Raw genomic sequence first — 13,758 nt, 5'->3', positions numbered from 1 at the left:
AGTCTGTGCAAAAGTCTGCAGAACATCCTATTATTACCCTTGAAACTGTTCTGTGATAGATAGCCAGTTTCTGCATTGGTTATGTATGTTTATTATTTGGATTTTACTAACCCCATCCAAAAAACAACTTAAAGCTTGAATTTAAGTGTACTGAAATGTTATTTGGGCATGTAGGATTATTTGTCTGTTTTACCTTCTATAAATTTCATTAAATGCTTCTTTTCACCTTTGGGTGACTACTCAACAGAAAAATCAATACAATGACAAATGACCAGCAAACTGCTTTGCATACTGTATTAGTTATGTAATTAAAACTAAATTCTTCCAAAAGAGAGAATGATCAGGGAAAAACACTGTACTTTGATAATATCCTCTCTCAAATTATACTACTTGATTTTTGCATGCAGAATGAATTTTCTGAGAATTGATAAGCAAATCTATAAATTACTTAGAGTTGAAATGATATGGTCACTGCATAAGACAAAACCCAAGGCTCCCCTCCTCCAAAGGTAGCATGTTTTTCCCTGAGCTAGAGGGACATGCATTCCCTTGTTTCCTCTCCTTCTGTCCTTATGAATCTTGAATTTTTGACTGCCAGGTCCTCCAGCTTCAACAGGAAGGGTTAAGAATGTAGTCAACCTTGCCCAGACTATAACTTCACAACTAGGGGACTTTTTGAAAGAGTGGGAAACATATATGTAGTTTCAAAACTTCACTATGTGAGGTGGGCCTAGAGCCCTTGTCTTTCACTTCTTAAACTAATGCCCTAACCACTAGCCAAACTAGAGTGTATTCCCCCGTGAGAATCCTCTAATTATGCACAATAGATAAGGTTCCCCTCAGGGTACTTAGGTGCTGGAATGAATAATTAATTCTTAAGGCAAGATTCACATAATAACATACGTATCTGATTCAAAATGGTGGATTTACTGAGCATATGTTTTCCAGTGCCTAGCTCTGTTCTTAGCAAAACACAGGATGCGTGCATCTGTGCTGAAGACTTTAGGACTTCACATGGTTCTAAACATTTAGGCAGGACTTTCCTGAATTGCATGTTAAAAAAGAGATGCAAATTCTGACTGAATAATAACTAGTATATATAAATCTTTTTTTGAATTTGGGCCCTAATCCTTAGCCATTGCAGTGTACAAGTTTAGGTACATACTGAGCCTGTCCTAACTCCTTAGAACCTTTTAAAATACCAGTCTACACTTACTGTCATCCCTGTCTCGTAGATAGGCCAAACTTTGTTGGTTTAATTTCTATTAGAAGACCTATATTTGTATAATAATAAGGTCCTCTCCTAAGCCTGTACTCTTACAATCTTCTGGATTTGTCTGCATTCAGTCATAATTAGGAGATGTAACATGTTGTTTTCATATTGTGTTAGAGATTAAGAATTATGGGATGCTTGTACATGAGCATGGAGGTTGCTCTGACACGCTATAATTATAGCGCATTGGAGCAGACTTAATTAATCGAGTCTGCTGGAGCATGGCAATTACTGCGCTCCTCCTGCATCTTGTGTATCAGCATCCCAGCACTTGAAAATGGTGGTGGGGTGCTTGAACTAAAGTTTGTTTGATGAGCTTTAGTTTAAACAATCCCACTGACATTTTCAAGCATGGGGATACTGATACAAAAGATGCTGCTGCACTTTAATTAGAGAGACTCTCAGAGTCACTCTAATTAAAGTGCTACCCCTCTCCTCTTTACCCCTGGAGCATGTGTAAAAGTGCGCATGGACAGAACTTCTTCAATACATAGTCATATAATGAATACACATGAGAAAGCCATAACCTATCTATAAACCAAATCATGAGCATAAAAGAGAAGAAGTCATCCTTTAGCTTTCTTCTCTTTGTTATGTCTACTTAGTTCTAATTATACTAATTAACCCATTGATAAGATTTAGGCTGCATAAGCAGCATTTTTGGCCACCTGTGTGGATTTTGGATTCTATTCCTTTCAGGAAGACCTGTAATTCCATGTAAGTCACAAAAGATCGAGGAGAAGGATCCTCATGTCTTTTATCCAAATAACCCAATCTTTAAATCACTTGTTCAAGCATTAGAATTGTCACTCAGAGGAGGATTGAACCTCTATTTCTCACTTCCCAGCAAAATTCTTCATCTTCTTGGTCATGGAGTAGGCAGACCTAAAAGCCTCCTCCCTGGACCTCCTTGTTAAAGTTGGCCCACAAGGCAGCCAAAGAGATGAAGAGATGTGGGTCAGAAGAATAAAAAAGAGGGTATGACTGTAAAATGAACATTGCCTTGGAAGGGAGGAGGCATCACTGGTCCCTACTCCTGCCAGCAGTTGTGTTTCTGTATGTAACAGTCATTGACTAAAATGGATAGACGTCAGTAAGTTTGATTCTGAGTGGGGACAAGGACTCAGGCCCCTTTCTTTCCAGCTCACTGAACCAGGCTCCCTCTGGCTTTATGTCTTCTGTGACATAAAGCCAGTGATGCCTTGGCTGAAGAGTGCCCTTTTCAATGCCTAGTCCATAACTTGGTAGTTAGGGAATTTTTGCTGGGAAGTGGGAGATGTACATTCAAGCCTTCTCTGAATGTGGGGAAAGGTCTAGAAACTGGACCTCCTACCTTCCTGAGAGGCACCTAGCCACTAGGCCATTGAGTTATAAGGGGTCCCTTCTCCTCTTGTCAAATATTTGCCAGTTTTTTGTGATTAACTTTTCAGGGATTTGCATGGAATATACGTACTTTCAGGGCAAGTTGCAAAGGGGAATAAGATTTAAAATCTGCATAAGCATTCCAAAATGCAACTTAAACAGCTAACCACATATGTTCTAATTATCTACCTATAGGGGAATTGGCTTTGGGCCTTAAAGTCTCTTCTGTGTATTCTTCAATTCTTGTTTCATTTCATGTTTGTTCGTAAAAGTTAAAATACTAATATTTTCCAAGCCACTAGCCAAACTGCTGCTTAGAAGTGCATGCATATAAATTTTCAGTCTCCTAATGGTTAAAGATGTGAGGTATATACTTGTATGATTTTTTAGTGGTCAAACAGACAGTGTTTTTTTTACCTAAAATTTATTTAAAATAAAATAAAAAAGATTTATGTCTGTTTGCAGTTTGGACCACAATTTTATCCATTAGAAACTGAAAAATAGGCAGTATAATGGAAGTGCTGACACAACGTTAACTACAGCACGCAAAAACTGTGTCGGTATAATAAAGCTTCCTAAGTGTCTATATGCTATAAATAGGACACATTTGTCAATTTCCTTGTGCAGTCAAATTGTACTCACTTTTCACCCTGCACCTGGATGCCTTTATGATTCTCAGAATAGCAGCAAAGCCATTTCGATTCAGCCATTTTCACGTATCTTTCAAAGATTGAAATTCCTTAGTGCTTCATTCCAACAATGCCATCAAACTTACATCATTTTAACATACCTAACACCACCTTAGAAGTTGTAAGCCATCTGTTTTGATATTAAATACATTTACCGCTCACTGATTTAGGTACATTTTTACTTATTTATTTGTTAAGCTTTTTTCTGAAATCTTTTGAGCTGACAATCAGTGTGCACCATGTTTCTCTATATTCACCCCTAAAGCCCTCATGCACCTTGTCTTCTTCACTCCTTAAGGAGGCCTTAATGTGATGCTGCACAGGGATCCTGGTTTTCTCTGATTTAAAAAATCCCAAATTTTCAGGTTAAAAAAAGTAACCCAACATCCACATTTTTCCATGATTAAAATGAAACAGCTCTAATATATAGATGTATATATAGTGGTATTTCATTTTGATCATGGAAAAATGTGGATTTTGGGTTATTTTTTTCAATCCAAAAATTGAGTATTTTTTAATCAGAGAAAACTAGGATCCCTGGATGCAGTATAACTACTGGCTATTGTTTCCAGAGATGTGAACAATGAATAAAATAAAAGAAACCCTGTATTGGCAATAGAGTTATGGCCCTGATCCAAAGCCCATTGGAATCAATGGGAATCAACCCATATGTGCATATTGCTCCCAAACTCAACACCTGTGATACGGAGGGATGCCAATTCCTGCCTCTATTTGTAGTACTTGCTTCAGTTCCAAATCTGTTTTTTTCCACCCTCGCTGAATTAGACAAGGTAAATTTGGATAGCCCAAAAGTTTGGCAGTATCCCTTTAACAATATATGATGAGCATTTTGTTTTCCAGTAAGCCATCTGAACTCAGACTTTTGCTAGTTTCCTGCAACTTACATGAGAGGTAGAGAGGAAGATTTTTATGGGAAAAAAAATTGAGACATTTTTATTGGCATATTCTGTTTGCAAAGAAACCAAAAATTACTCTAGTAAATTTTAAAAAGATGTGTTGAATTCATGATGCTATGAACAAGAACTGAGTTGTAGTTGGTGTTGTACCTGTGTTATAGCACTAATGCATGAGAATGACAAGTTATCAGTCATGCAGGAATGAAGCAGATTGCCCATAGATCTCCAAGCAGCTGATTTAAAGGCAAATCCTTTCTGTCCCAATAGCAGTGATTCAGGATGCTAACACACAAGGCTTCTGGAGCAGAGTTGTAAAACTTGTGCACAGTATTCAGAAGAGCATAGTACATGGGGGCCCAAGAGCCCTGGCCCCCATCAGGAAGAGTGCTGTCACCTGAAGTATGCAAAACTTTCCATACATCCATAATCTTAGTGCCACCCCAGTAAAAATAAAAGGTGACGCCGATGGCAGAAATCCTGTTTTCATTACTTCTCTAGAGAAAAGCTGGAGCTACAGGGGCCACTTTTGTCTTTTGCATGGAAACTACTCACCCAGGATGTGTAAGATGCTGGGTTCCCTTTGCCCAAGGAGATTTAACTCCATATCATTCATTGCACAGAAGAATGCCCTAATCACCATGCTGTAGGGTGAAATGTGTTCAACCCCTCCTGCCAATGCTGTTCCACTTTATATAAAATGTTTAAATATCCATTTAGCCAGTGAGAATGACTCCCAAGCCTACTATCAGTGTGCACACCATAAGGATTATTTAGTTACTTTTTGAAGAATGGAACAGGTAGAAGATCATGTCTCCCTTGGTAGTTTTGTGAATCTAGCACTAAAACTATTCAGGCAATTCAACATGAATTACCAAAACTATGTTTTTGAGAATCATGTATTCATGGTGGGGAGGGAGGGGAGGAGAAATCACTTGGCTCTAATTATATGTCTAGTACTTATCTCTAGCATATCTCTAATGATAGCTAACTAAGGCAATTACATATAGCTATTGAGGTATGTATGTTTAGGGGCAAATCCTGCTCCCTTGCAGCTGCAGAGTACCATGCCTAAAACAGTATTGCTGAGAGCACAGCTGCGTTCCCTGATAACATCCTAAAGATGAGGTCTAAAGACTACAACTCATTCCGTGCACTTGCTCTTGGCTGATATAACAGTATTCCTTGTAAGTGTTTTGCTGTTGCAAAACTTAAGGTCCACAACTCTCAGATTTGATACAGTTGAGAGGAAGATGCCTGTGCCTATATTAAATTGCATTTGATTTTCTTCTGTTTATTTCAAATATAATTTTTTTATTTTCTAAATTTCCAAGTAGGAGAGGCATTTTTGGGACCAGCATTTGCTCCTCACAGATAATAGTGACTCTAATGTTGTTTGCTATTTCAAATATAGTAAAGAATAGGTGTACCATCACCTAAATTATTTCACAAGGTAATATACTTTCTAATTTCTAAAAGGGAGAGCCACTAATTGTCTCTCATAATTATCTATCTGTAGCTTCATGATAATATGATATGCTAGTCACCTACCCAGGTTATTACTTGAATCTAAGCCAAACAATGTAGGATTAATCCATTTTAACAGCACTGGTAAACAACATCTCAAAGGTATAAAACAGCCAATGAGAAGAATGCTACTAACCAAACTATATCATTGGGAATGGTTTCATTTAGGTTCTACAAGCTTAAAAAAAGCTATACATTTGAAATAGTACTTTGTTTAACATTGTTGACAAGGGACTCTCTTGTTGTCCTTCCATCAAGACTCCTGATGGCTGTTGGCTTTAGATACATCAAATTCCCAACATCATCTGTCTAGTTGGTTGGGTGTAATGAAATGAGAGCAGTAGCCAACTATTCACTATTGAAAGTACCATCGCTGGCCTCGGCTCCCCCACCCCGGTCTGTGCAAGCTGCAGAACAGCGGCAGCATGGGGCGTTAGGTGGCAGCACTCCATCCCAGCCACCTCCCCCCACCCCCATCATTCTTGACAGGCAATTGGCTAGTAAAATCACAGAATTGTACAAAGTAGGGCTGGAAGGGACCTCCAGAAGCCATCTAGTCGAGCCCCCTGCCTGGATCATCCCTATCCAAACCATCCTGTATAAATTCATAATCTAAACTCTGTAAAACAACCATCAACCCTAACATAATGCAATGCATAGCACCCTAACCTGCCACAGATAAACCAGGGGAACCATGGCAGCCAATGTTCTGCTTCTATAAAAGGTTGTAGCAAACACTCAAGAGATCCCAACTAGAAGGCCATGCCCCTGCTACAGAGGATGGCAAAAACCTCCACCATCCATACTAATCTGATCATAGGGTAAATCGTCCTTACCCCAAATACAGCAATCAGTGTGACCCTGAGTGGAGGGGCAAAACCCTCTAGGCAGGAACCTCTGGCTTTAAGTTCTAGGAGTCTTAGTACAACCCTGTCAAAGTCCCTGGCCTTGGCTGAAGCCAACACCTAATATCTCTGAGGAAGACTTAAAAACACCCTAACAGACATAGCAGAAATGGATGTGAAAGGGCAACCAGCAAAACCCAGAAGCTATAGTAGATTATAAGATTTCAATCTTCACCAGTTTATGGTACAAAAATAGATGGACTTGGTTAAGTAGGGAACACTTGCATTGGAGGAGCGATCAGTATTAAAATACAATCAGGAGTTCAATATATGAGTATTTTTTGTGAAGTTACTATTATATGTACAACATGATGTATTGCATGAGTGCTTTACAGAAAAAGGAAAAACGTGGGGTGTGCTTTTCCATTTGTTTCAGATCTACATGATGGGGAGGAACTACAGTAAAATCAGTAGCCACATTTGTGTAAACCAGGGGTGTCAAACAGATGGCCTGATCCAGCGAGAGTGGCTCCTAGGGGAGGCCATTGGGGATACATGTCAGTGGTGGGAGAGTGAGCAGTGGCTGAATTAACCCCCACAGTTCCCTGACACCACTTGCCCACTCTACACTTGCCCCACTTCTGCCATCACACCCCACTGTCTGAGGTAGGCCTGGATCTGACCCATGAGGAGCCTCCATGGCCTGGATTTGGCCCAGGGGGGCTGGGTGATTTTGACAATCTATGTGTAAACCTAATGTGGGCAGAAGAGGCTGAAGTTTCCTGCATCGAAAATTTTGCAATATAAGCTTTAGTTTTATATCTTTGGTAAAGCTAACTTTATATATAATCTTCTTTTTGTTTCCTTCTCACTTACAGGTTATCCAGCATCTCAGGCTGTCAGACAATGAGAGTGCTGCTCTGCAGGAACTCCTGGACTGGAGGCGAAAACTATGTGAAGAGAGAGGGGACTGGCAAAATATTCTGCACAACACAGAGCAAAGAATCACAGCCCCTCCCCCACCCCCTTGTAAAAAACCAACCCTGCTGAAGAAGACAGAAGATACCTCCTGCAACAGACTGTCTTCGGGGATATGGGATACCACAATGTAATTCAGATGCATTTGTCTGAGGACTGTGAAAAATAAAACTATCTAACAATGTGAATCAGCAAGTTTCCCTTTCTGCAGTGTGTTCAGGGTTTTCTACAAGTGTGTATTTGGGAACACAGGAAGCAAGAGCTACATAAATCTGTTGTGTGTGTGTGTGGGTGGGTGGGTGTGTATATGTGTGCTCCTTCTTTTCTTTATATATATATATATATATATATATAATATATAAATATCTATATATATATATATATATATATATATATATGGAGACAAACTGCACTATAAGCACATAGCTTAAAATACATGATAGTTATGACTCTCCCATGAACAATGAACAAATTCTATGTTAGCTAAGTGAGGACTGGGAGAGAGTTTTAGCAAACATTTTGGAGAGATCAGGTGCATTTCTGTGTAACTGTACAGCTGTTTTATATAGTATAATAATATGATGTTTCTTGTATCTCAATGATTGGTTTTATTATATTACATGTATACATATATGATATTTCTTTGTAGATGTCTGTGTTTTATTGGAATTGCAAACACAATTATTATTTACATGTTTATTACTGGTATTTTATAACTTTATGCAATTGGTGCTGTTGTTCTTTCTTCAGAATACAGGTAATAAATACAGTACTGGTATTTTTTCACAGTTTATCTCTAATAATGTACCCAACACTGTCAATTCAGTATTGCAATTCTACAGCTGGCGATGTTGATCTTAAAGTCAGATTTTGAAATGCATATAAAACTTGCATTTGCAGGTGCTGTTTAATGCTGTTCATGTTTAAGAATTAGAGAAGACCATTTTTTGACTACAGCTCTCTTTCCGTATGAGAGTCCTGTGAATTCTTTTAATTTCATATCAAATCTTACTTCATTCAGGATTGTGTGAAATAATGAGGTATTCATTTAGATGGTAAGATCAATTTAAAATTCATGGTTGATTATGCATAAGGTCAGGTGTCAGTGGAAAGATACATAATAGTAACGAGGTATGAAAGTACTACTGTGATTTACTAATATAAGCCACAAGGCCTCATGGAGATGGATATATCAAAGGATTATGTCCCTATAGTAATACAGTGCATGATTCATTTATACCTTAGATTTCATGTAATGAAATGGTTTCAGAAAGTGGAGCATTCTGGTTGGAGGCCATAAGTTCTGAGCAATGATATTAATGTATGTGAATAGCATGCTGCTAGAAATGTGTTAGTGACTGTACAGCAGTCTCTGAAATATTACTTTGCCAATAAAAAGGTATAATTTATATACACACACATATATATAAAGATATTTTGTCAGGGGCTGCTTGTTTTTAAGACTTTGTGGCATCTAGAGCCAGTTGAGGCACTCTGCCTGCTAGTCTGCCTTTCATTCCATCAGGGAACCAGTACATTGTATTTTTTACAATGTTTTTTTAGCTAGCAGTTAAAAATGTATGCTATTATAAAACTCATTTCTAGCTGGAAGTTGTTTGAAAAACTCTTTTTAGATTTAGGTGAAGAAAGGAAAATGTTTTCTTTCAGCTTGAAGGAAGTTTCAAACCAGCTGAGAAGCAAAATACAATTTCAGTTGTGTTTGTTTAAGAAAAAAAGCTCTCTCAAACTTTGGCCTCAGACAGTGGTCAAACTGCCTTGTTCACTAGGCAGAATTAAATCTGCTCTATTACGAAGGATTCAAGCATTCAAGATAAACAAAGGAAGGTAGAGACTATGGTTAAAGCAACCAACTTTTAGGGAACAAAATCTAGGATACTGTCCATTCAATGAACAAACCTCTGGAACCGGAATACAGCTTCCATGGGTAGATCTAGGCTTTTGAAAAGGGGGATGCAGATAGTGTGGTGCATCATTGTATATAATACAATACATATTTTTCTCCTGGAAAAATATACTAGAAGCTTCACTAATATGCTAGGGCCCTAAAGCTGCATTATCCAGCTTAAGATCAAAGCAAAAAATATATAAATATTGGAATGTGCATTTTCTATATCATGCATTTTGTATTAGAAAACAGAACAAACTAGGCAAAAATAATGAAAAAAATGTTTATTTAATCCTGTCCTTATAAAATGTACATCTCTTTCAGATTCATAAAACAAAATCAAACCTTCTTGAGCATCTTGACAGTACATCCAAAATGTCACTGAAAGTTGTGTTTTTAGCTAGAGTTAAGAACAACCTGCAGGGCTGTGAAATGGGAGCTACATTACTAGGAGGAACTAAGAGACAGCAGAATTTCAGAGGAAAGAATAGCTTGATTAGTGGAATATTAATACTGTTTAAAAGGAGAGAGGGTAATTTAACATCCGTGGAATGAAATTTTTTTAAGGAATCAGGTAGATTATAATGAGCCATGAGGTCAAGTGTCTCCCTCGCTGTTGCCTGACTAGAAATGCACTGACAGACAGTTTGTTTTAAACTTTGGGTAGACCAGGAATCGAATAGAGGTATGACTGCAGCACTGCGCTCCCCCTGGATCTGACCCTGACCACTTCTGGTTCTAGTTAATGACTTAGCACGGTGCTGGGGGTGGGCTAATATCTACACAGCACTGCACCCGTAGAAATTAGCCAGGCTGAGAGAGAGAGCCAATTAGTTCAGGTATGCAGCCTCAGAAACATTTCTATACCGCTTCCAGCTCAGAAGGTAGCCAGTGGCCCCTTCCTAAACCATACACAGTATACCTGTGCCCTCATCCCCCTACAAAATTAGGAACCATCCAGGAAAATTCAGCATAGCTGGTTGCCTTCGTTCTGATTATCTTTAAAACTAACTGTGTGCTGATTAGACTGCCGCTGTACTTACTACAGCCAGAGCTCTTTATATTAATAAAGTGCTGGGGGAGGAGGAATTAGCTCACAAAGCCATGTGTATAGCCATCACTCTCATTTCAACACAGGAATCTGAGATATTGGGTTATATCTTCAGCGGGTGTAAATGGGGCCACCCATTGACTTAAACTACTAGTTCCACTTCAGCAGCCGAGGATGTAGTCGACTGACAAAGTACATTAAATTGCCTTGTAACCACAAGCTATGATGAGAACTCAGGAATTTGTGGCTTCCAGCTAGATAACGGACACTCATTTGCTGTCTAATAGGCCAGACAAAAGCTGTGTCTCATAACCTTTAGTGCCAAAACAGTCTCAGCAGCTAACTCAAGTACCAGTCACTCGTTTTAAACTGGTGAGTTCAGTCTAGCTGTAATAGCAAGAAGGTCTGAAAAGGCTAAATAAACAGATTTGAGGGGCAGTGTGGAGTACAAGGTGTGTATACTAGTTATGTGGTGCTCTTGAGAGTCTTGTTGAGAAGTACACCACAGTCACCCACTCCTACCCCATATACACCCGACCTGGAAATGAGGCAGTGAAACCATCCTAAGGAAAGCCCCTCATTGCTGCTTTTGAACTCTGTGTCTGTGACTTTCAGGAGCACTGTGGGAGCATGTCCTTAGACTTCCAGACACGTCCTTAGGTTGTACTGAGCTCCATGCTGCAATAGCCAGACTGCTACTTGTTTAAAATGAATTTGTTTAAAACTAGCTTGGATACCTTAAGACTGTACTGCAGCCATTGCTATGATCACAGTGTATACCTACCAAGAGATTTGTAAACACATTTATTGAAGTCAGTTTAAAGTGCAGATCCAAAATTCATGCCTATACTACACCACTTTGCCTAAAATTATAAAGTCTGCTGTGGGAAGGAGATGGGTTTTAAACAACTGTCTTTACAAAGCCTTCAAATGTTGTGTTACATGCTCATATAGTTTAATGAAGTGAAATATGAAAAAAAAAACATGCTAGCATAGCTTTATAAGGTGTTTCACTGATACACTGGAGACATGGATACAAATATGATGTAAGGCATTCTGAAACTGTACAGAGAAACAATAGCATGTTGCTATATATCTCTGGGCACAGAGTGCTTTTGATTTTTTTTTTCAGGAACCTGAGTAACAAATATAAGTTTGTGGACTCCTCTTTTAAAGTGTTTAATCACAGACCAAAACTGCAAGATAAACAACAAGGAGTATAGGGATATTGACCAGATATCTGCAACAATAACTTATCATGTTGGAAGACTATGAGGATATGTAGTTAAAATATAATCATTTATAAAATGTATTTGTGTTTTAAAAATCATGTTTAAAACATTTCTCTTATTGCATTAAGACACTCCAGAGTGTAAGTTATGATGTAATAATTCATACCTAGTATGTTCAGTGATTCTTTGGCCTTTGGCCCAGTGCCTAACAATGCAGTTGGTGGGGAATTATTATATCATAATTCACACCCTACCGCGTCTTATTGCTTAAATAACCACACCCCCAGAGGTGTCATAAAAGTACTACTAAAGTTGATATTGTGGATCAAACTGTGTTTACAGGGCTGGGAAAATATACTATTAACATTTTGAAATGTTGAGAGGTAGTTTTAGGAGAACTGGATAGTGCTTGTAAATTAATCTCCCCAGTGGAATATGCACCAGCCAATTAGAATGGTTCTTAAGTGTATGAAGTTCTCTCTTGTATATTATAAAATAGTTTAGACAAAAGACACATTGTGAGTTCAAAATTTTAATGGGATAGATTATTGAACTCTATGAACATTCTGAGGCCCTTTGTATCCAATGAACAATTTGAAATACATTTTATATTGCAATAAAGCAATTTCAGGAAGCTGGGGTTATCATCCGATAACCACATTTCCATATTGTGCCTTATTGCTCAAATGTTTCACTTGTGAAACAAATACTTTGCAAATTGATCATTATTACAGTACATAAAGCTGAGACTAACACGTTTTGCAGCTTATGAAGTTCACATCATTGGTCTTAAGTCAATGCTAATTAATTCCAAAAAATAAAATAAAACTAATTAAAAAAAAACCTATTGGCATGAGAGATTTTTAAAGCTTATAAGCCCTGTCCTCTTTTTTTCCTGAAATAGCATTTAGTGTTTGTTAGTTGCCGTAGCTACAGTCCTAGTGAAGATTAAAAGCAATACCTTGTTTCCACTGTTTGAAATTGGACTTAGATGTTCAGAGACATACATGCACCCATATTTTACAAAGAAGCTATGGATAGGATGATGTGATAAGCCTTTTAAAACTTTGTGTTGTTTACAAAATAATAACATGATTGTTGAATAAGTGAATTAAATTCTCCCTTCTTTGTTAGCAATTTTCATTCCTTCTAAGAGGTTGACTAAGTTTATTATATTGCAGGTCTTTTGTGTATAGGAAATATAATTCAATTAACTTGCTAAAAAAGAGTACCAGAGTGTTGTGTAATACTGAAGTGTTAGTAATAGCCAGATTCATTGTAGTTTTAATTCCACTTTATACAGTATGTGGTTCTCAATAATCATCTTATTCTTATCTCCAGAAAGCTTGGTAATATCTGAAATGCTCTGAGAAACCTAAAATAAGTTTTGCCATTTGCTTGTTAGCTCTTAATACCCTGTAATGACACTCTGTACCTACCCATCAGTTTTCCAGAACAGTATTAAAGATTTCATTGCTTTGTATTATATATAATTTTTAAAGGCAAACATCACCTGAATTTAAATATTTTTCAATATCTGAACAAAACACAAGGATGTTTGAAAAAATGCTTTCCTTTCATTTTTGCTGTTCTTCATATACTTAGGAGTTTGATTTTCAGAAGAAATAAAAAAAATTCCTCATGCTTGTATATATTGTGATTGTGAAGATTAGGTCATTAGCACTGGTCTTTCATTCCATATGTTGTTCAGTCTTTTATAGACATTAGTAGTTTCATGAATTGTTAGTGCTAAGCAGAAAATGCATTACAGGTGCATCCACACATGCAGGCACAGACATTTGTAGCAGCTCAAATACCAGCAGCACAAATTTGTGCCTCAGCACACATACACTTTGGTGTGGGGCAAATTGTGCCAGTTGGGGCAAATTGGCCCTAGCCAGCTTCTCCTGGATGTGCAGCCAGGGGGAGCTGAAGGCTGGGGCTGGGACTGCTGCAGTATAAAAAGCTGCCCTGGCGAGCA

General features: G+C 38.0%; 1 protein-coding gene across 2 annotated transcripts in view; it reads left to right on the top strand.

Annotated features, from left to right (window-relative positions):
• The window catches only part of MYO16 (myosin XVI), a 662,110-nt gene extending 648,683 nt beyond the window's left edge, over positions 1–13,427 (top strand). For both annotated transcript variants that reach the window (XM_059721092.1, XM_059721091.1), the window contains one exon: positions 7,489–13,427. In XM_059721092.1, the coding sequence (XP_059577075.1) occupies positions 7,489–7,722 (234 nt within the window). In that variant the 3' untranslated portion in view covers positions 7,723–13,427. The remainder of the gene's footprint in view (positions 1–7,488) is intronic.
• Positions 13,428–13,758: the final 331 nt, after the last annotated feature.

This window comes from Alligator mississippiensis, chromosome 1, assembly GCF_030867095.1.
Source record: "Alligator mississippiensis isolate rAllMis1 chromosome 1, rAllMis1, whole genome shotgun sequence".
Lineage (NCBI taxonomy): Eukaryota > Metazoa > Chordata > Crocodylia > Alligatoridae > Alligator > Alligator mississippiensis.
This window is presented reverse-complemented; position numbering and strand designations above follow the sequence as displayed.